The 22,967-nt window shown below is 42.0% G+C and overlaps 2 protein-coding genes across 3 annotated transcripts in view; one reads left to right on the forward strand and one right to left on the reverse strand.

Moving 5' to 3' along the window:
* The window catches only part of Taf3 (TBP-associated factor 3), a 114,977-nt gene extending 108,962 nt beyond the window's left edge, over window positions 1-6,015 (reverse strand). For both annotated transcript variants that reach the window (XM_080276592.1, XM_080276593.1), the window contains exon 1: window positions 5,713-6,015. In XM_080276592.1, coding sequence (XP_080132718.1) covers window positions 5,713-5,878 — 166 coding nt within the window. In that variant the 5' untranslated portion in view covers window positions 5,879-6,015. The remainder of the gene's footprint in view (window positions 1-5,712) is intronic.
* A 559-nt stretch (window positions 6,016-6,574) lies between these two features.
* The window catches only part of LOC145405089 (uncharacterized), a 39,592-nt gene continuing 23,199 nt past the window's right edge, over window positions 6,575-22,967 (forward strand). The window contains exon 1 of the mRNA XM_080276603.1: window positions 6,575-6,758. Coding sequence (XP_080132729.1) covers window positions 6,724-6,758 — 35 coding nt within the window. The 5' untranslated portion in view covers window positions 6,575-6,723. The remainder of the gene's footprint in view (window positions 6,759-22,967) is intronic.

Raw genomic sequence — 22,967 nt, forward strand, 5'->3', positions numbered from 1 at the left:
AACCATCTCTGGAACGTTCGGGCTTTAGTTCGGGTACGCTCGGCAACATTCATCGGTCTATTTATATACATTCAGAATGGCAACAAGGAAAAACTTAATAATCGATCACAATGTGCTTTTTTGTTCATTTAAGTGTGATTTACTTATTTTGTAGTTTTCTGGGTTTTGAAGTGGATGTACATGTACTGTATTTTCTCCTTGCCGAAAGGAGACTTGGATGTAAAACTTGTTCGCAGAAGGGAAAAAATATTCACATTTGCGAGCTGTGGCTCACCAAACAAGAGCCCTGATATATTATTATATATATACTCTATGAATACTTTCCAGTGCAAAGAAAAATGGAAATGATGAAGCCTCTTCCTTTTGCCACTGGTTACTTATCCACTTCACCAGCACATGTAGTGACAACTGTTGAGGCTCAGCCATACCTTTCCCCACAGTTTGCATCCAATATGGCCATTCAGGGCAAGACATTGGATACTGTCATTTGAGATGAATATATACTTGTATCTCTTCAAAGCCAATTTAAAATATACCCAGGATGTTGTAGTACCAATAAAAATGCATGAAAGCTATAACTGACGCTAAAATATAATTCAAAGTCAACTACAGCAAGGTAGAAACAAGTTAATTATTGACTAAAAGTGCAATTTATAAATAATTATCCAAAGCCTACGCTGTTGAATGAACACAGACTTTGACAGTTCCTCATGAAACTAAGCTATTATGGTATTAATTAATATTAAGTATATTTATAGAATGACAAGGAATCATCCAGGGTGTGAATTGTCCTGACGGGGAATCATCCATGTTGAGAAGCAGGATTTCCTTGTTAGGTAGTCTGGATGTTTGTCGATGTTCACGGTACTTTAACGTTACGAGTCAGAGTTGCCAGTTTGCCTGCTGTTTGTAAGCGTAGTTGTTTCGTAAGTTATGTACAGTCAATCCTTGTAAATCGCGTGTTCATAAATCACAGCTAAGTTGCTGTCAGACTGCCAGCAACCTTAAATCACTGTTAAGTCATGAAAATCGCGTAACTAGGCACCCAAGTGGGCCTTTTCCGAGGAGAACTGTAATCCGCGTTATTCAAATTGCAAATCGCGACCCAACAACCAATCACCACGCATCCCTGGTTGCAAGTGTGCATATTAATGCCGCCATGTTGTTGTTGTTCTTGTCCCGCCAGTCCACACACTACAGACCGTCGCCGTGGAGTACGAGAGTTACCTGCCTTTTTTGTGCAACTTCCCCCCGCCCCCTACCTGCCATGGCCCCTCCCGACCCCCCAATGAAGCGCTCTAAGCAGTATGGCGTCAAGAAGCTGCCGCAGTTGTCATACAGTCAACGTTTGGAGCTCATTTGTCGTGTTGAGAGGAGAGAGAAGTTTTCAATGCTGGTGAAAGAGTTTGGGAAGAACAAGTGCTGAGAGGTCCTAAGTTCTTCCCAACACCACCCCACTCCATTCACTTAAGCAATATCGTCATAGGATTAAGGTGAGATCCCTTAATACCGGTACATGCACTGAATATTCCTAAATTTGTATAATTGTGTTTGATGGTACCTAGATAGGTGTAGGTAGGGTGCTGTGGGGGTGAGTTGGTCAAAGTCTAGACCCAAATTAATTTTTCAAATAAGAGTTATTATTCATAAATCACGGCAGTGGTCCAGACCCAAATTGCCCCGATTTACGAGGATTGACTGTACTGTATGAATTTTTGTGGTCTTTTTCTTTGTGATTTTTTTATGTTATTGTTAAATTATGTGCAATTTAATTTGGGTTTGTATGCTAAATAATTCAGTGTTGTGCACTCTGGCATGTTTTAGATATCTATGAGTTGGCAACTGTTGTTCTCGTTGAATGTAGATCATTCTCGAACAATGCAAGTTATTACAAGGATGGAGAGAAGACTTGAGCAGTATCACTCGGTTTTCAATTGAGTTTGAGTGTAGTGCAGTGTCAGTTCAGTGATGTTTGTGTATCATTGGTACTTGTGAAATTAGTAAAGTGTTGTCAAGCATTAAGTGTGATTGCAGTTAGTAAAGTCTGCGGTATTATTTTATAAGTTGGCAATATGTAGTTCAGGGATATTAACACCATAACACATAGTATATTACATAAGAGCGCTAATGAACCCCCACAATCCCATTTGGAAATTGATATATAGAGAAAATGAATTCAATTAAAATTTCCCCCAAAACCATACCTTGGATGTTGACTCTGACAGTCCGTGCAAGAAATGCGTGCGTTTGTATGTGTGTTTATCCCTCTGTCGACTGCGCATGCATCTGCTAGGTCTGTTTCACCCACTCATAGGCATACTTTATATCACGTGATTTTATTGTACCAATCAATTTGAAGCACGGTCTTTGATATTTGCCAGGTGGAAAATTCAAATCCTTCTCGCTCTGGCTTCCGATGAGGTAGGACATAATCTAAGCATCGGGTACAATATTGATTATTTACGCATTATTGTTTCCACTCGGAACTGGAGGAAGCCTTTGAGTTATTGAGAAAACACGGTGTATTTTTTCTGGTAGTTTTTGATGATATCCGAGTTATTTTGACCTTCATTTTCGTAGGAAATGCTTCATTTTGCCTCTTTCCCAATCATGAACTTTGGATGAGGAGATGAAAAGAAGCATTCTCCTCAGAAAACGAAGGCAAAAATCACTCAAATCGTATCACAAAACACCAGAAAAATATACTGCACAACCCGGACCATCACACCTCTAAGGTAAGCATTCAGCTGCAGCATGTTAGGTTAGGTTAGGTTGGGTTAGGTTTGGTTAGTTTAGGTCTGTTTGGTGGTAATAGTAGTAGCAGTAGTTCTTCCCTCGGCAGTCTGGCCGAACAGCTCCGAGTCCCTTAGGAAGGCCATGGCCAAGACTGGGTTTTCCCACAGAGCTCTCAAAGAGTGTATGTTGTGTTGTTGGCGCGGGTGATTGTGTGCAATGCAGTCTTCCATAATGTGCTTAATAGTATGGGGTGCTGTGTTACATCCTGGACAGGCATCAGCAACGGAGTCTTCCAGCCTATTCTGGTAGCTTAACAGGGCTGGATGGTGCCCATATCTCAGCCTGGCCAGGTGGACCCTGTCCTCATGAGGGAGATAGGATTCAGAAGTGTGGATGTCAAGAGGCCGTGCATGCAGCTGTGTGTTGTTTTTAAGTGACTGAAGGGAGCAGCGAGTGATTTGAGTGTGGATTATGCTTCTGGAAGGTGGTCTGAGGTGGGTGAGGAGGGAGAGATGACAGTATTTGTGTATGATATCGTGTGCTGGGTGTTGTTTTGATGTTCCTTGGTGTGGGTGGATGTGCTGCCATGTAATATAGTGGATGATGTGAGTTTGTGGAGGCTGCAGGAAGAATCTGAGTGCCTCTCATCTCTACGTGACCCTTGACTTTGAGGACTTTGGTTTCTTGATGTCTGTTTGGTTATATTAACAGGTTGTGCAGTATATTTTTGTGGTGTTTTTTTATGCGATTTCAGTGATTTTTGCCTTCATTTTATGTCGGTTAGGTTAGGTTTGGTCAGTTTAGGTCTCTTAGGTTAGATTAACCAGTTGTGCAGTATCTTTTTCTGGTGGTTTTTGATACAGTTTGAGTGATTTTTGCCTTCATTTTCTGTCAGTTATGTTAGGTCTTTGATTAGGTTAGGTTAGTTTATGTCTGTTTGGTTAGGTTAACTGGTTGTGCAGTATATTTTTCTGATGGTTTTTGATGCGATTTGAGTGATTTTTGCCTTCCTTTTCTGTCGAAAATGCTTCATTTCTTCTCCTCCAGCCAAGTACATGATTGGAAAAGAGGCAAAATGAAGCATTTCCGACAAAAATGAAGGTCAAAATCACTAAAATCTCATCAAAAACTGCCAGAAGAATATACTGCACAACCTGGGAGGTGTACTGGCAACTTGTAAAAATTTAACAAGTTCATATAGCTCAAGTGCTTGTGAAGAGGAGTGAAGTGTTGTTGGCAAACAGTGGAGTGTTATTGCAGTTAGCAGTTTGTAAAGCTCCAATGCTTGTGAAAACAGTGAAGTGAAGTTGGAAAGCATTAAGTGTAATTACTTGGAAAAATTGACTGTGAACTTAAGAGGCCAGTGTTTATTAACGACGCCTGAGGTGATCTTGTGAACTGTACACCGAAAGGCTGACCACGGGAAGAACAACTCACTGGGCAATGTCCTTCCTATACTGACCTACTGCTGTTGGAGCCTGTGGCAGTGTGGGACGGGAACGTAAAATCCATGTTTTGGAGGTAAATTGACAACAGCGAAGTCTTGGAACCCTCCAGCCAATTGGAGCACATTAACTCCTTCTTTACCGAAAATGTGTTTTGATGTACCCCTGTACATCGCCAGTAAACACCCGTGAGACACCGGAACCGCTACCATTGTACGCTGGTACACCCTCTAATGAATGGCAGCTTACGGGCCTCAGGGTAGCCCGGTAAGGCTGTTTCTGAGGACCTCGTGTTAGCAACAGCTCTGTGTTTTGATGACAAAGACTGTGACGAAGTTCTGACGAATTCTGACATCATAAGATACGTCACGACTGAGTTGCGGTGGCACCAATGGCTTGCTCACTCATCTGTAATGTAACCTCTTTTAGACTAATCATTATTTTATTTATAATTTCTACTACAGATATCGTACTATATTTTCTGCTGACATACGGCAAAATTTACACCCCTTGGCCTGCCTGAGAGAGTAAGTTACCACGCACTTGAGCACGAGAGAGGGTGTACAGGATATTTTTCTCTCATGGCATCTCTGGCAAATTCCGATAGTGACGAGTTTATTCCTCGTGAGGATACTTATTTAGATGTATCAGATGATGATGCAGCAGTGTCTGATGTGTCAGTAGACGACTGTGATCCTGAAAATGATAGCGAAGTTGATGTGAGTGAGGAAGGAGGAGGAAAATAGTAGGGAGCTTAGTGACGCTGCACTCTCAGCAACAAGTGGGTCAAGGTCGCCATCACCATCACGTGTGTCCACATACTTCATGCTTAGCTTACAAGGTACATAAATAAGCCATCCATCTGTGCAGGACATTTTTTTCAAGCCAGTTTGTACAGTAGTTACCTGGGTAACAGTACTTCAACATAAGATATGTAAACTTATATACCGTAAAGACTTATTTAATAATATTTTTTTATTACCATCATGCTGGGTTTATGTGATCATCAGTATACAAACAAATAAAAATGAGTGAATAGTTTTGACGTGGCAAAAAATGTACACTACCCCTCACACTACGGGAGGAGAAGCTCTCAGGTTGGTATGGGGGGTAAACGTAATGTATACATTTGGGGGAGGGGTCGGTAAAGAAGGGGTTAAGGATGGAACTGGTCTAAAACCCATTCTCACGAGCATCAAGTAGGTCCAGAAAACTTTGACTGGTCTTCACTGGTATAAAACGGCCTCACAAAAAGGCAGCTTAAGGTTTAACAAGTGCGCCATTACAAATGTCTGTGAGGCATAAGGAACATGATGGGCAAAATGGAAAAAAAAGTAAACAGAAAACAAGTTTACCATCATGAAAATTAGCATAAAAATACAGAAAACAAACTGGAGTAATGGCAATTGAATTGGTAAAGGCCTTCTGCTGTTTAAACGTACATTTACCATGAAAAGTCCCACTATCACCCCTACATAACCAACGGTAGGATGTCAGTGGTGCCTGTTACACAATGGTGTCGTATACTCACAATGCTCTGTATTACGGTGGGTAAGGCGGCACACTTCAGTCATATATCGATGTAGGAGATCTGTCATAACGTCTAAGGGCATGGAATATATCCCTTGGAAGCCTATAGACTGACATATCTGACCAACGCATATCTTCAAAATATTGTTTGTAAACTGGCTCGCCATGTTTCACAACGAAGTCCGTAGACATCACTAACGGAGCAACAGCACAGCTTTCTCCACCTCCTACCAAATTCTAAACAACCTGGCCACCTCCTCTGCGTATTACTCCACACCACGCACCACAATATCTGCCAGTGCCATTTTGCATTGATCAGTTTACGGATGGTAAATATTCGTTCTCTTGATATTTAAAATGAACAGTTTATTTTCATTTTTTTGATGTCAGGAGCAAACTTTTTTCGTAACAAAATTTTAATACATATGCTAGCCTTATTACATATTTTGATTCAAGAAAACTTAGTATTTTGTTCAATTTATTGAAAACATTTATTTGTTAAAAGAAGGGACAGTAGTAGACCAATAACCTGCTAGTTTAGTGTCACGTGACTATGTTCAATCAGCAAACATAGAGAGTGTAAGTTTTGTGGAATCATGTGTTTTCATTTCAGTTTGGATTGTAATCATATTGTAAGGTATATTGATTATCTATATCCATATCTACACAGTAGTATTAATCATGTCTCCTTATTATAACACGACCCTTTTAATGTAGATAATATATAAACATATTTCTTCCGTAATCAATTCTCTCTGCAAGGGAGGTGAGGCGCCGCCCGGCCCGTCATGGTGCCCGACATCGGCATCCCATGTACACGGGAGATAAGGTGCTATCTCCCCTCTTCTTCCCTAGAATTACGCTAACCTATATTTCCTATAGGGCTATATTACGGCTCATTGGGAAGGGTGGGGGCTTCTTTAGTCTGTCCCTTCACCAGAGCTTGTAAGAGCGTAAGGGAGAGTAAGAAGGGGGTTGAAAATCTGTGGAGGTCCAGGAGGCGGCGGGAGAGATGGCCGACCGTAGGAAGCAAAGCGACGGTGCTCGGTAGTTCAGCTTTCTTTCTTATTTCCATGTGTTTGTCGTCCTCGTACTGAGAGCTTGGGTATACGTATGGTATTCAATGTATTTGGTATGTCTTACTGTTTATTATTTCATTTGGCATGTCAGGTGGGAATGTAGAGGGAGAGACTCAGTAGACGTGGCAACTTGGTAGGGCTGCTTTGCCAAGTGTATTGTTATGGTTAGTACGACGTTGCCACGTCTTGGGACCTCCGTAACCTCGGGTTTTCCTGTAATTTTTGAAGAAACATACTAACCACGATGAATTCCACAAGCGAGTCTTCGTCAGTCGAGTGAGTGAGATGGTGGAAGAGTAGTCTTGCTAAAGTGTCTGGGTCGCACATTCATGTAACAAGCATATACAGGCATATGTACTTGTACAAAGTTAGTGACCTTTACATTGCAACAACTTTACGGGACGTGTTAGGTATTTACGTTGTATTTTACCTCCCCAGTCCTTGCTTGAAAATTAATATTGTTTGATTTGGTTACCGTAGCAATTACTGTAATATTGACAATATATATATTATGTAGGTTTCAAGTGGGATAGATTTTTATTTCACAGGAGATCGTCCTAAATAAATGGTAAAGTAACCAGCATAGCACATACTGTTATATTAAAGGCAATTTAATTTTCAAATACATTGTATTGTATATACCGGTAGGCAATTGTGAAGGATTTTGGTAAAGTTTATTCTCTGTGGGTACCGGGTATGCATGCAGCTGAGTTTGTTTATTAACTATTGTCGGCATTTTGTACTAGTTACAGAAACTTGCAAAGGATTAATAGCAAAGGTTGCCTACATTTGCCATGGTTTCTTGGATGAGTACAGTCATGTTCTGGGATATCAGTAGAATTGTGTGTGTGTGTGTGTGTGTGTGTGTACTCAAGCTCCTGTTATTTGATACTTCCCACCAGTGAACACCTTATTTCTGCATATTTCTCAGTAACAACCCTCAAAATGTTTGTGAGTTTAGTACAGTGAACCAATGCAAACTTAGACCTTATTGGTAGTAGCTACTGAATATTGGATATCTTTCATTTTCAGGTGGCTTTACATTGCTTGACAAGCCTGATGATTTCCTGTATGCTTAGGAAACCATTTACAGTGCTGGAAAGTAACCATATAACCAACTCAAATGTGTTCCCTGCGTGTCAGCAAGTGGGTTGGTGGAGGGTTAGTGCACCTCCCCATAAAACAACTAACTCACAAGACAAACTGCCACCGCTTACAGGATCATGGCATCAGGCAATACTCTGTAGATAGATATATAGAATGTTGGATTATTGCTGGGAAGTAGCAGCCATCATCACTCACTTGATGTAGTGCTGTATTCCTTCACCTTTGTCAATCTTTTTCAGTGTCTGCCTTCCTCTTCCTATTTCTCCCATCTTTCCTGTTGCTTTTTATTACTCTTCTTTCCTTTTCTGGTGGTTTTACATTGAATGACAAGCCAAATTGTTTCCTGAAAGTCAGAAAATCATTTACAGCACTGGGTGATAACCATATAACTAGGTGTTAGCAAGTGGGTTGGTGGTGAATTAATGCCCCTCCCCATTAACCTCTAAAGTACGCAAATTCGCTCGGCAGGTGTCTCCCTCCAGTGTCGATTTTTCGACTGTCTATCTATCTGTCTATCTATTGCCAGACGCCATAATCCCGTAAGGGGTGGCCAGTTGACTTTGAGTTATTGGTTTTATGGGGAGGGGCACTAACCCTCCACCAACCCACTTGTTGACACGCAGGGAGCACGTATGGTTTGGTTATATGGTTACCACCCAGCGCTGTAAATGGTTTCTTGACTTACAGGAAACCATTTGGCTTGTCACTCAATGTAAAGCCACCTGTAAAGGAAAGAAGAGCAATAAGAAATGACAGGAAAAATGGGAGAAATAGGAAGAGAGGAGGGCAGGCACAGAAAAAGAATGATAAAGGATAAGGAAGAAGTAGGCAGTGCTACATCAAGTGAGTGGATGATGGTCGCCACCACCTACCACCATTTCACCATGGTAAAAATTTTCCATATTTCACGAGACTGAATTTACACACATGAAAAAGTATGTTTCAGCCAAATTGACCAAATAGTTATTTTACAATCACTTGTCAAAGATGCAAAAAGTTATATAGTCTATCTATTTATCTATTGCCAGACGCCTTATTCCCGTACTGGGTGGCCACAAACAAATCACCTCCATGTCGCCCTGTCCCTCGCCATTTCACTGCCCAGCTCCCAACTCACACCCCCTTCTCTCATATACCTCTCCACTCCATCTCTCCATCTCATCCTTGGCCTCCCCATCCCTCTCCCCCCCTCCATCTCACTCACATACACTTTCCTCATCAGTCTCTCATCCTCCATCCTCTCCACATGGCCAAACCACCTCAATGTGTTCCTCCTATCACTTCCTATCACATCCACATCCACACCACAACACTATATCCTCATTTGTCAGTCTCTCTCTCCATGTGACTCCACAGCCGCCGCTTAAATATGGTAACTTATTTCCACTGCTCTCAGTTTCGACTTGTGTCCTTCCAACAACGTCCGAGCTTCACTTCTGTACGTTAGAGTTGGTATCACAATACTGTCATGTAGTAACTTTTTCACTTCCATGCTCACTTATATATAGTCAGTCAGGGTAAATAAAAACATAGGGCAAGTTGGGGTAAAAAATAACACAGGCCTGCCAATCTTTATCTGTTGCCTAATTTTTCTAGTTTTTGATGTGGTGATAGGCCTACCTGTACTCCATATTATGTGCATGCAGATTTGCCCAACAATGATTTGGTGCCAGGTTATGATCAAACAAAGAATTTTTTTCTGCTCATTTAACGTTTTTGACATTTTTTCTCAAAGTAATGCCATTTCAGGTGCTTTGAATGCACTACATTCATTCTGCTGTCAGGTGATCAATGACAGTTGCCCTTAAGAGCCAAATCAAGAGACAGGACCTACCTGCTTTTGTAATTCCAGTATAGATATGTGGTTTTTTACCATGGGTACAGACACCCCCAAAGGGGTAATAAAAACCTGTGTTTCTTATTGCATCTAAAAAAAACAACAAAGCAAAAAAGACAACAAAACAGCAGTGTGAGGTGCAACAAAGCTTCACATTTATGTTAAACTTCATGGAAAGCAATACAATTATTTTTCTGAAGAAGCAGAAGTTCATGAATGCTTAAAAAATGTAGTTAAGTTTGGATTTCCTTCTCCTAAAAAGGCAGAACATTAGAAGAATTTGAAGTTGGCATGGATCAGTCCAAACAAGCAAGATACCAGTATATATAAGGACAAGAAGGCCCTCAGACAGCACATATCTCTGTCAGTGCAATTGCTGGTTCCTGAACCGGATCCGGATCTGCCCCCAAATTTAATCAATTATTTTTTTACCCATAGCCCACTCGTCCACAAAATATTATTGAAATTCATCGAGAACTTTTGGATACATCGTGTGGACAAACAAACAAGAAACACATAAACACAGGTGAATACCTTACATGACCTCGAACTTCGTTGGTGGAGGTAAAGCCTTTGTTCTATTTATCTATTGCCAGATGCCTCAATCCCGTTTGGGTTGGCCACAAACAAATCGCCTCCACGTCACCCTGTCCCCCGCCATTTCACTGCCCTGCTCTCAGCTCACACACCCCTCTCTCATATACCTCTCCACTCCATCCCTCCATCTCATCCTCAGCCTCCCCCTCCATCTCCCCCCCTCCACCTCACTCACATACACTCTCTTTGTCAGTCTTTCACCATCCATCCTTTCCACATGGCCAAACCACCTTAGTGTGTTCCTTATAACGCTTCCTATCATATCCACATCCACACCACAACGTTCCTTTATATCCTCATTTGTCAGCCTGTCGCTCCATGTGACTCCACAGGCTCCTCTTAAATAACTCATTTCCACTGCTCTCACTCTTGACTTGTGTCCTTCCAGCAACGTCCAAGCTTCACTTCCATATGTTAGAGTTGGTATCACAACACTGTCATGTAGTAACTTTTTCACTTCCATGCTCACTTCCCTGTTTCTTATCACTGCTTTCAAGGAACCAGCAACCTTTCTTCCCTGCTGTACCCTTTCAAGCCCTTCACCCTTTGTTCATAACTGAAATCTTGTGTCTATATTCAGAATGTGTGCTGTATTTTTTTTTATTTAATTATAGGTTATGTATAAATGTGTTGTACACATAAACAAGGAAAATTCATGGTTTTTGTTAACTGTATTTCCATTAGTTTCAGAGTTTTTGTTATATTATTTTTTTACCCCGAGAGCGGTTATCATTTTCCCCATACACTGGGGTAAAAAAAAATCCACATTCTTTAAAATCTCAGCACTGACTGGTTGTAGAACTTTCATTCATATGTTATGTTTTAGGTTGTTATGTACCCATCGCCATGTGGAATCCAGTCTGCCCAGTCGCAATGAAACAGGATCAGTGAAACAAAGTTAAGGTAAATTGTTTTTTATTTACCACGATTGACTCCCAATCCCCCATGGGCGAAAATAGAAAATGTACAGAAAATGCATTATTTACGGTAAATGATTATATATACATAACTAATGTCAATGTGAAGTGTTCCCTAGGCATGAAATGTCGGTGTGGCATACGCCCATAGCAGCAAAACAAGCCAGGCGAAAAGTGGAGGTGGAGTGTGTATGGCTGGAGGGGGGGGGGAGGAGGGAGAAGGGAGAAGGGTTGCTATGTACACTCACCACTGTAGGGGGTATGTTGGGGTATGGTTGGTTGGGAGGGGACAATGTGGAGATGACGCAATGGGGCTGAGGGAGGTAAAGTGACGGTGGTGGTGGGGGTTCCTTCTCCCCCACCTTAAGGGACCAGTCACGCCATACCACCCCAGACACTCTAGCTGTCTTTGGTCTGATCCCACATACATCACCAAAGGGGCGGAGGTACCCTCCCCCAGTTTTTTGTGTGTCTTTCTTGATTGTGCAGGATAGGCTGGCTTGTCAAATTACACAAAAGCACAATCGTGCAGCATCGGTCTTGAGGGGTTAAACAACTAACTCAAAGACATACAGCCACCCTTACAGAATTATGGCATCAGGCTGTAGATGGATAGCATAGGTACAATATCGGATACAAATATCCAAGCAGAAACAGGTTTGCAATGATGTAGCTACCATAAGATGGGGCTATTTGACACACTTGGGGCAGTTCGGCATATTTAGAGGTAATGAGACTCATGTGGTCCAGACAGTGTAAATAGGGGTATATTTGACATTTTCATATGGTACTGTATTCTACAATCACTAATTTATATTGTAAATGAAATTTAGGGATAGATTGCAAAAGGTTCGTGAAGTGTGGTTAATTATTCATTCCTGTTATTCAGATTTGTTTGAGCCGTGATTTACAACCATAACTACAAGATTAATTGTATTGTCTTCTGCTGTCCCTTGGATATATAGTAACAAGCTAAATGTCATTAATTTGTATCCACCTGCCGAAGTAAGTTAACAGCTTTCATTAATAAAATATTATGATGTTAGACTATTGGGGCATTTTGACTCGACCCCCTGGAGCAATTTGACTTGGCACTTTGGGGCAATTTATATGCTGCAACTTCATCAAGAACTATCTAGGCAGTTGTAGGTACTACATTGCGGATTTCAAGGATAATGTCTTAGGGGGAGGCGATGGCTGAATCAGTAGAGAGGCAGTCTGCAGTCCTAATGGACCTAGGCTTGAATCCCAGCTGGGGCAGGGAACAGTCTAAGGATTTGAATTTCTTAAAAAACCAGACTTTACTGATCTACCAGAAGGCCTGTCGACATGTAAAAATTCCTCATTTAATACGTGTAGCTTACACCAGTCCTGTATGAGACAGCCCTTGCATATGTCTAATATGGATGGTAGGTGTTAGCACCAAAATGATGACATGTGGAGGTATGTAGGAGGATTACTGGGCCTTAGGATAGGCCCTGAAGCCTTTGCCCAGAGATGGACATATTAAAAAAAAAAAAAAAAAAAAAAAAAAGTCCAGACTGCCAACCTCCAGGATATGCCAAAATATTTAGAGGAAGTGAGCTTACTTTAAGAAGCTAGAAGAGGGTCATAGGCAGGGACATGTTTACCCCAGGGCATGTGCCCTAGGCCCCGCAGTCCATGGGGGCCCGCATATAACAAAAAATAAATGCATTACTGCATAAAAGTACTTAAGTAAATTCATATTAATTACAGCAACACTACAGAGTTCTAATGCTGCTGTACAAATAATGCCCATGCTCTCTGTCTGCACTGCATAAGATAAATATATCTATGCAGTTGACCATGTGGAGAGAGAAAGAGATGATTAGAAGTTTACAATGAGATGGTTCGCACTCTAACCCTGTCCCACTTGTGGGCGGCACGTGAAGTGAGAGGCTGGATCTCTCTCTCTCTCTCTCTCTCTCTCTCTCTCTCTCTCTTTCCTTCCAGGGGCACTGTGTGTGTGTGTGTGTGTGTGTTTTGAGAGAAGTGAAGGGGCCCTGCAGCTCACCAAGTGCCCTGGGCCCTGCTTAGGTTGAACATGCCCCTGGTCCTAGGAGAGTACTTTCTGCACATATTAACTTTGACAAAACCAACATCATTGGCTGGATGATCCTAAGGGAGGCCCTAGATATTTTGGAGTGGTATAAAGCACGTGGAGCGTACCATGAATACGACGAAGAGTTCAACTTCCATCGTGGAATCCATCACTGCCAGTGGAAAGCACCTTAGTCAATATGTTGTTTACAAGGCTGAACACCTGCAGCAGTCGTGGATAGGAGGAGGACTAACCGACGTACTGTATATAACCGAACTTCTGGCTGGTTCAATTCAGATTGAAGCAGGGGGAGCAGAGCAGAGAAGCGGGTCTCCTGAAGGCACACAATCAGAGGACAATACTGGGCAAGAAGGCATCGAAGGTTGCAGTGATGCGAATGAAAAATTTGAGTGTTTCACTGAAGGAAAGCCCACGAAGTCCAGTTGCCCCATGTCAGGTATTGACAGACATTATTTTTATTTCTCAGATACTGTATTTTTTTTCTTTGTTTTTCTATGTTAAAATTAATTTTCATGCATGAAGTTGGATTGTTTGTGTTTCATTACCCATACAGTAAAGCTTGTTAAGTGCCCTGAGTGTTGCACTACAAACCTTAGCACAACAAAAAATAGCCAAAAGTGAGTCTTTGAGAGAGGTGAAGTCAATGAATGTACAGCGAGGTTGGATGGTGAGGAATTGGAAAATGTGAGTACGTTTAAGTACTTGGGTAGTGTGATGAGTAAGGATGGAGGTTTGGAGGGTGAAGTGCTTGAAAGGGTACAGCAGGGAAGAAAGGTTGCTGGTTCTTTGAAAGCAGTGTTAAGAAACAGGGAAGTGAGCATGGAAGTGAAAAAGTTACTACATGACAGTATTGTGATACCAACTCTAACGTACGGAAGTGAAGCTTGGACGTTCTTGGAAGGACACAAGTCAAGAGTGAGAGCAGTGGAAATGAGTTATTTAAGAGGAGCTTGTGGAGCCACATGGAGAGACAGGCTGACGAATGAGGATATAAAGGAGCGTTGTGGCGTTGATGTGGATGTGATAGGAAGCGTTATGAGGAACTCACTGAGGTGGTTTGGCCACGTGGAGAGGATGGAGGGTGAAAGACTGACGAAGAGAGTGTATGTGAGTGAGATGGAGGGGGGAAGAGGGAGGGGGAGGCCGAGGATGAGATGGAGGGATGGGGTGGAGAGGTATATGAGAGAGGGGGGTTTGAGTTGGGAGCAGGGCAGTGAAATGGCGGGGGACAGGGCGACTTGGAGGTGATTTGTTTGTGGCCACCCCAAACGGGATTGAGGCGTCTGGCAATAGATAGATAGAGTCAAATAGCCCCATCTTATGGTAACTTATTAAGTATAGAAAAATAATTAGTGCTGAATATATGTATTTTATCCTTAAACAGATAAAACTTCTTAGGCAGAAGGTGAAGAGGAGCATGTTGTGTGGTGGCATTGTGACCCTGGGTGGAGCAGCTGTGGCATCTGCTTGTGAAGCAAACCTCATTATATTTCTCTGCTTCTTAAACTGGTAGAAGTTCTTAGGCAGAAGGTGAAGAGGAGCCTGTTGTGTGTTGGCATTGTGACCCTGGGTGGAGCAGCTGTGGCATCTGCTTGTGAAGCAAACCTCCTAATACAGTGTGTTTAAAAAAAAATTGATATCATTTGAGATGTAAATATCACAGAAACTACATAGTCTAGGCAAATGAAACTGAGCAGGCTTAATGTTGAGCAACATAAGATTTATTCCACAAAATGTGAATGAGAAATTCAAAGGTATGTGGATGCCATGAACGATTTCACAAATTTTCAATATGTGCGATGCCTGTGACATGGCACATGTCAAGTCGGTAGTCCAGCTCCTGCCAAACACGCTGCAGCATGTCTTGGGTAACAGTCTCCAGTGCGGCAGTGATTCTCTGCTTGAGTTCCTCTAGGTTTGCAGGAAGAAGGGGGACAAAGACCAGTCCCTTCACATAGCCCCAGAGAAAAAAATCGCGAGGTGTCAGGTCAGGTGAATGTGGCAGCCATTTCAACAGCACATTGTCTTCATCACCAGCACTCCTGATCCATCTCCCTGGCAGATTCTCATGCACAGGGAGCTTCCAATGAGGTGGAGCCCTGTCCTGTTGAAAAGTGAAGTCTTCATGTTCATTTGCAATGAGCTCATCCATTAGCCAGTTCTGAAGCATTTGCAGATAAATATCACCGTTCGCATATCCCTCAAAGAAAAACGGGTTATGAAGCTGATTCTTGGAGATGGCGCAGAACACATTCACTTTTGGTGAGTCCCTCACATGCTGAACTGTGGCATGGGGATTTTCTTCGCCCCAAATGCAAACATTATGCCTGTTGACTTTGCCATCCGTATGAAATGTGGCCTCATCACTGAAAACAAGAACTTGTCTTCTTCAGGTTTCTCTTGCATATCAACACAGAATTGTTTATGTTTTTGCTTGTCATCTGCCATTAAGACCTGAAAAAGCTGCAGCTTGTAGGGTTTCATTCACAAACGTTTCCTCGGGACACGCCAGACTGTTGTTGTAGGAGTCTTGGTTTCCAGACTTGCTCTTCTTATGGACTTCTTGGGGCTCTGCAAAAGTTTTTCGTGAACCCGCTCAACCATCTCTTCCAATGCTGGTGGTCGTCCAGATCCTTTTGCCTTGCACAGACATCCTTCCTCTCTGAACTTTTTGTGCCATGTCCAAATCTGCATTGGAGTTGGTGCATTTTTAGAGAATTCTTTCACAAATGCACGCTGCACAGTCCTGTTTGACTGTGTTTGAACTTACTGTAACACACAAAACGCCATTTCTTTTCCAGTGAATGGCATTTCTATACCTGAGAAGATAAAAACATAAAACATTAAACATAAAATTTTGACCTGTTTCTACATAAGCTGTTAGAATTTGAGGTCGTTTGAATGAAAATTGGCAATGTTATTAGATTGTGAAATGATATTAAACACCCTGTATTTCTCTGCTTCTTGCTATGGAAAGGACCCTGGTCCAACCTTGGTGAGGTGCTGTCTGCCATGAGGGGACGCCAGTTCCTACTGAACCAGACAAACCAGGGTTAAGCAACAACAGCAACATCTTCCATAAGCAGAAATGATCAGAGCACCTGGAATAAGGTCTATGATATGACTGTATTTATATTGATGTGTAGAGTGAGTTGGGAATTCAAGAAAATGGCGGGGTTGAAATGAAAACTGTACTTATATTGATGTGTAGAGTGAGTTGGGAATTCAAGAAAATGGCGGTGTTGAAATGAAAATGCTGTTATATATTAGTCCTTGGGGGGAGCCTAAATTTCCCTTACTGAGCCTCATGAAGATCTTGGATAGTTAAGTTCACTCAGTAGGAAACTGAAATTTTTAAATGAAAAACTTCTTCTAGGCACCTACACGATTTGTGAACCTCCCACAGCTCATCTGATAGCCAGCTTGGCTATTCAGATTTTGTATCTGGCACTGCTCAGTCATCATCTCATATTTGCATTCTCTGTACTGCTCTCACAGAGAGTTGTGAGTGGAGGAGGAACTGTGGAAACAGGAGGGGATGGATTGCAGGCCCATGAGGGCAGTAGAATGGTACTGCTCTCCAAGGTTTAGCAGATATGGGGTTCTATCCGAAAACCAGTGAATTTACTTGACAGGGTGTGGTGCCTCAAGCAGTGAGTACCATCCACTGGAGAAGGATCATTCAACCTTAAAAGATATATGATCCTGTTACTGAGAAGTGAATAATCATGAAATGTCTGCTGGAATGAAAGTTGAACCTTTGCTAGAAGTAGCGAGGAAGTCACATAGTTTGCTACTTGTCATGTCAGGATCAAGTGTTCAGGAAGATAGAAACATTGAGAATCTTTTTAAATAGAGGTTAAGAATAAATGGGGTTGAGAAAGTTATAGTTTTGTTCATTCTCAACAAAAAAATGAATGTGAATGTATCAGTCATGAATCAGTCAGTAGTAAAATCATGTACCGGTAGTATGGTTACTTTCAAGTAGGTTGTAGATAATGGTTCTAAAGCTAAAGGGGAGACCTGGAGATAATGTCAGTTATTACTGTACTGTAGCAGAAGTTTAATTACCATAAGATTTACATAGGGCTGAATATCATTCGTTTTCGTTTTTAAAGGCTCCAACATGCTTGCATGTGTTGGCCTTGGTCACCTAATGGCAGCTGTCCATGCTGCACAATCCATTGCAGCCTCCCTGTTCAGTCCCTTAACCCTGAGGTCACACTTAATGACCTTGTCCCATGTCTTTCTCGGTCTACCCCTCATAACCCCACCCCCAATATTAATACTTCTCACCTTCCTCACCCAATTATCATCCCCCATCCTCTCCACATGTCCAAACCATCTCAATCTACCTCTCCTCATCACAACACCAATATACTCCAGTCCCATCCAACCTCTCAACTCTTCCATCATAAACCCAGCCCCTCCAGGCCTTGGACACAGGGACGCACTGCACATCCACCTAATCATTGTCATTTCTGTATGTCTGAGCTGGCGAATATCTTCCACCTTCACTGCCCAGGTCTCACTACCATACAGCATTACACTCCTAACACATGCTGCATACAAAGACCCCTTAGCACGTAGGGAGAGTCCTCTCAGTGTCAGGAGAGGCAAGACCTCCCTGAACTTCTTCCAACCACTTCTCACCCTAACCACAGAGCTAGCTCCAGCCCCACCTCCAGCACACAATATGTCTCCCAAATAACAAAACTCTCCCACACACTGAAGAGATTCACCAGCAAGTTCAATCCTTTCATGTCTGACAGTCTCCACCTGCTCACCCCGACACGCCATACACATAAAATCAGCATTATCTCGCAGTCTACCTCTGATACCACTACATCTCTTATGCACCCATTTATCACACACACCGCACAAGATGGAATTACTTCCCACGCCCTTGTGGCAAACTGCGCATGGCCACTCTCCCTCGTCTTTGACAGTACCGCCATCAACCCTAGATATCATCACTTTTGTTTTATCTGCATTTACCCTTAAACCCTTGTGCCCCATACCATCTCTCCACTTCCTAAACCTTTCCTCTGCCTCCCTTTCGTTTTCTGCAGTCAAAACCAAATCATCAGCATACAACAACTCCCACGGGAGTCCGTTTCTAAAGTCACGTGAAAGGGCTTCAGGTACCATGATAAACAACATGGGACTCAAGACTGACCCCTGATGCACACCAACATTCACAGGAAACTCATCACTCAAATCTCCATTCACTCTTACGTGGGTGTGAGCACCCACATACATAGCCGTAACCACCCTAACCAGCCACTCCTCCAAGCCAAGCTTTCTCATTGCCCACTTCCCCACCTCTCTAGGGACTCTGTCAAAGGCCTTTTCCAAATCAACAAAAACAAAATTTAGATCCCATCTCCTACCAATATATTTTTCCTGAAGCTGTTGAACAATGAATATAGCATCAGTGGTCCCCCTACCTGGCATAAACCCAAACTGCATCTCATCAATATTCACTCTTTCTCTAATCATACCTTCTAAAACTCTCTCCATTACCTTCATTATCTGATCTAAAAGCTTTATACCTCTATAATTTCCTCTTTCCAGGGCATCACCCTTCCCTTTATACACATATACAATTACACTCTTCAGCCAATCATCTGGGACAACACACTCATAACTAATCCTATTCATCACGTCAGTGACTAAACTCACCCCTATATCGCCTGAAGCCTTCAGCATTTCGGCAGTCAACCCAGACACACCTGCCGCCTTCCCCACCCTCATCCTGCCTATTGCCCCACTCACAGTAGCAGTATCAATCAAAGGCCAAGGGCCAGACACTGGATCTGCTGGCTCCAAACCTTCCCTGTCCCAGTCAAACTCCTCATTCAACAACCGGTTATGATGCTCTCTCCATACATCTTTAATATCCTCACTGTTCACCACTACCCTTCCTTCATCATTCTTCACACACAGCTCACCTATAATATCCCGATTATCCCTCTTCACTTGACCTGCCACCCTAAATATCATATTTTTCCTTTCCCCATGATTTAGGTTATCAAGTAATAGTCTCTGTGACTCAGACTTTGCCCTGTATACATCTCTTCTAGCCCTACGCTTGGCAGCCAAATATTCCTCTTTGCTACCTCCCTTCTTCCATTCCCGGAAAAGCCTTCTTTTCTCCTTAAATCATTGTTGGTTAAAAATTCAACAGAAAACAAATAGAAAACCAGGTGGTTTGCATTAAGTACAAGAGTCAATACCTGAAGAACTTCGAATCAGAGTTAACATGGTACTCCAGGACAGTGGATATAACACAGATTTTTTTTTTTTTTTTTTTTTAATGTGCCCGACTCTGGGCATAGGCTTCACAGCCTGCTATCAAGGCCCAGCAGTCCTCCTACATACCATACACCTCTACATGTCACCACTTCGGCGCTAACACCCACCGTCCATATTGAATACATGCTAGGGCTGTCTCATACAGGACTGGTGTGTTCGTATTAGCGGGGGTATTTTTACGACATGTCGGCGGGTCTTCTGGTAGATCAGTATAGCCTGATTTTAATGAAATTCAAATTCTTAAACTGTTCCCTGCCCCAGCCGGGATTCGAACCTGGGTCCGGTGGGACTGCAGGCCACCTCTCTACCGATTGAGCCACCGCCTCCCCCGAAGAAGTGAAGAGAGATTGTTAAAAGTGATTACAGCTCTTGACAGCCTGAGCTCTGAGGAGATCTGCAGTACTTTCATATGAAAAAATGATGCATGCCTCTGGTTTAAGCGCTGGTGTCAGTTATGAGGGTAGTCAGTAGAGAAAAGTCAGCTGAAATAGTGAACCAGTATATAAAAACTCGGGTGTGAACCAGTCCCATCTCTTCACATACCAAAACAGATACATTGGGTAGAGGTAAAATCTAAAATAAGTGTACTTGAGACCCAGAGGCATTGTTGAATCAGTCCATCAATGGAAAGGTGGCCTTGGAGATACAAAACTGAAGCAAATTTTGTTACCATACATCATGCACTCTGAGGGTGTCAGTTGGATCTGCCAGTTTTATAATGCTTACTCAATGTAGTGCTGATCTCGGGTGCCTGCCCTTTCCCCTCCTCCATTCTTCATTCCTCCCATCCTCTTCTGTCTTTCTTTCCTTCATTCTTTCCTCCTTCTCTTGCCTACGGGTGACTTTACACTCCCTCTTCTGTCTTTCTTTACTTCATTCTTTCCTCCTTGTTCTGCCTGTGGGTGATGCTACTGTGAGTGACAAGCCAAATGGTCTCCTGTACACCAGGAAGCCATTTACGGTACTATGCTGGGTGGTAACCATACAACCAAATTTTGGCGCCTGGTTAGTGGGTAATTACAACACTCCAATCGGATTGAGCTGGTGAAGGTTTATGTCCAAGGGGTGGTTAGGGTTTATTGCTCACATAATGCTACAGGGATGAGTGAGACTGGTCACTCTCATCTTAAATGTCACACCAACTTGCCTAGCCCCAGCTCTTACGCTCCTCACGGTGCATTGTAGGAGTGGATGATGGATGGATGGATGGATCAGAGCTGTAATTTCTGGGGGGGCTAGGGGGGTTATAGTCCTTCCAATGTTTTCAGTATACTAATTTGTCAAAAGTTCAACTAAAATTAAATTGATTAAGTCTGTAAGTAAAATGTAATACTGTATGTTGAATATTATCATAAATCTTGTTGGCACAACTATTTGAGATGCATTGTGGTAGTGTTATGATGCTTTTCAATGATTACGTTGTGTGGCAATGCTGTTCTTGTCTTTACCAAGTGTTGTCGATAACTCTTTGTTGCCGTCTGGCCTGTGAGTTTATTTTCTCTCTCTTGTGTTTATAATTATGTTTCTGTGTTTTGTTATCGTAACTCCTGTCTACTGATTGAGAGACTTACTTGAGGAGTTACAATGACCCACAACTGGCTAAACCACACAATGTGTCTTGAGTGTTCATTCTGGGAGACTTGACAGTCTTGATCTGAAGGCGGTTCTGAACAACTTTCTTGACACGATGGAGAGGAGAAAATCCACGTTTGGTGTGTTTGACGTTGAATAAATGTTTATATCTTGTTCACATAGTCTGTCGGATTCTGTATATTTTAAGATCAAGATTATTGTGATGGAATGCAAATTGTGTGTGTGTGTGTGTGTGTGTGTGTGTGTGTGTGTGTGTGTGTGTGTGTCAGATAGAGGTTTTGGAAGGTAAGTGACCTTTAATATGAAAGAAAACAATGTTAGGCATATAAGGCTGAATTTGAAAATAAAAAAAGAAAAACTTGGTGAGGTTTAGTTGAAAATTCAAACATTTCTACTTGTGGTTGGCCGAATATTTGTAAATTTGATCCATATTGATCACAAAGTAAATCATACTACTACTTAGATTTTGATTATTTTGCCATTTCCCAAAGAACAAAGGCAGGGTAGTATATTTCTACCTGATTCCTACCTCAGCCCATAGGAACAATCTTGACATGAGTGCAGCATACTACAACAAAAATATAAAATGGCCAAATTGCTGTATTAAACTTAGTCACAGTTTGAGTTCAAAGATCAGATTGCAGAAAGTGAAGCATTTTATTTAAATACCCAGCTCCATCACTAAACATGTGTGCCAAATCAACCATGAACTTTTAGGTAGAATCAAAGTGAAAAATATCAGATTATTTGCAGACTTAAGCGTTTCGGTTTAATTTTAAGTTGGTAGTACAGAGGTATATACTTTTTGTCTAGCTCCCCCTTAAGGTCTGTTGAAAATTATGGGCCTGGGTATGCAGTAACTTAAATTTTAAAAATCTAAATATGGCTTCTTTTGTGTCAGGTTAAATTCACTTCATAATAGAGCTTAAGGACTTTAAATTTTTTAAAAATCAGAGTGATCTTTAAGAGGGCATAAATGTGGTGAGACTCCCTGTACATAATTGTGGGTCTCTTAATAAATTTTGATCTTAGAGAGCTTAAAATTTTAATGTAGGGAACCCCAGTCACAGGAATTTTTCTTTAAAAAATCCAGAAGTAGGGAAAGTGTCAGAGCTGTCAAATAATTGGAAAACTTAGTCATGGTTTAATGTCCCATCATCAAGTGAAGCTTGGAGATGTGAGTTCATAAAGCAAGGGCATCCAAGAACAGGACTGCATGTAATAACCAAAGGTCTTGAGATATGGAGATATTCCTAGCTCAGTAGATCTAAGACTTGAAACAATGATGAGGATGAAAGAGCTGCAAAAGGCTTAATGCTGAAAAATGCATGTTGCAGATTGGCTGCAACATAGGGGGATCATGCAATTCTTTATCGTGTGACAATAAAACCAGCCAGTGTGGAATGTCTTCAGATGTACATCAGCATCTTGGAAATAATGTGTCACACCCATACATAAATTATTTTTGCCTTACTCACCGTAGGTATGGCATCATTTTGGTGAGAAGTTTCCCAGTTAGGGGGAAGCCACCAACTACATGAGCAAAATGGAGTACAGTGATCTCTTGATCATCATGCACTTGGTTATAGCAGTTTTTGTTGTCACTGCAGATTGAAAATCTGCACTCATGCCATTAATGCTCAATTATTGTCTTTTAACCCGCCGCGTCCTGGCAGATTTTCCACCAATGACCCCCCCAATCCCGGCAGGTTTTTTTTTTTTTTT

Source organism: Coenobita brevimanus, chromosome 65 (genome assembly GCF_032717465.1).
Source record: "Coenobita brevimanus isolate Jiangsu-jjx chromosome 65, ASM3271746v2, whole genome shotgun sequence".
NCBI classification, from domain to species: Eukaryota; Metazoa; Arthropoda; class Malacostraca; order Decapoda; family Coenobitidae; genus Coenobita; species Coenobita brevimanus.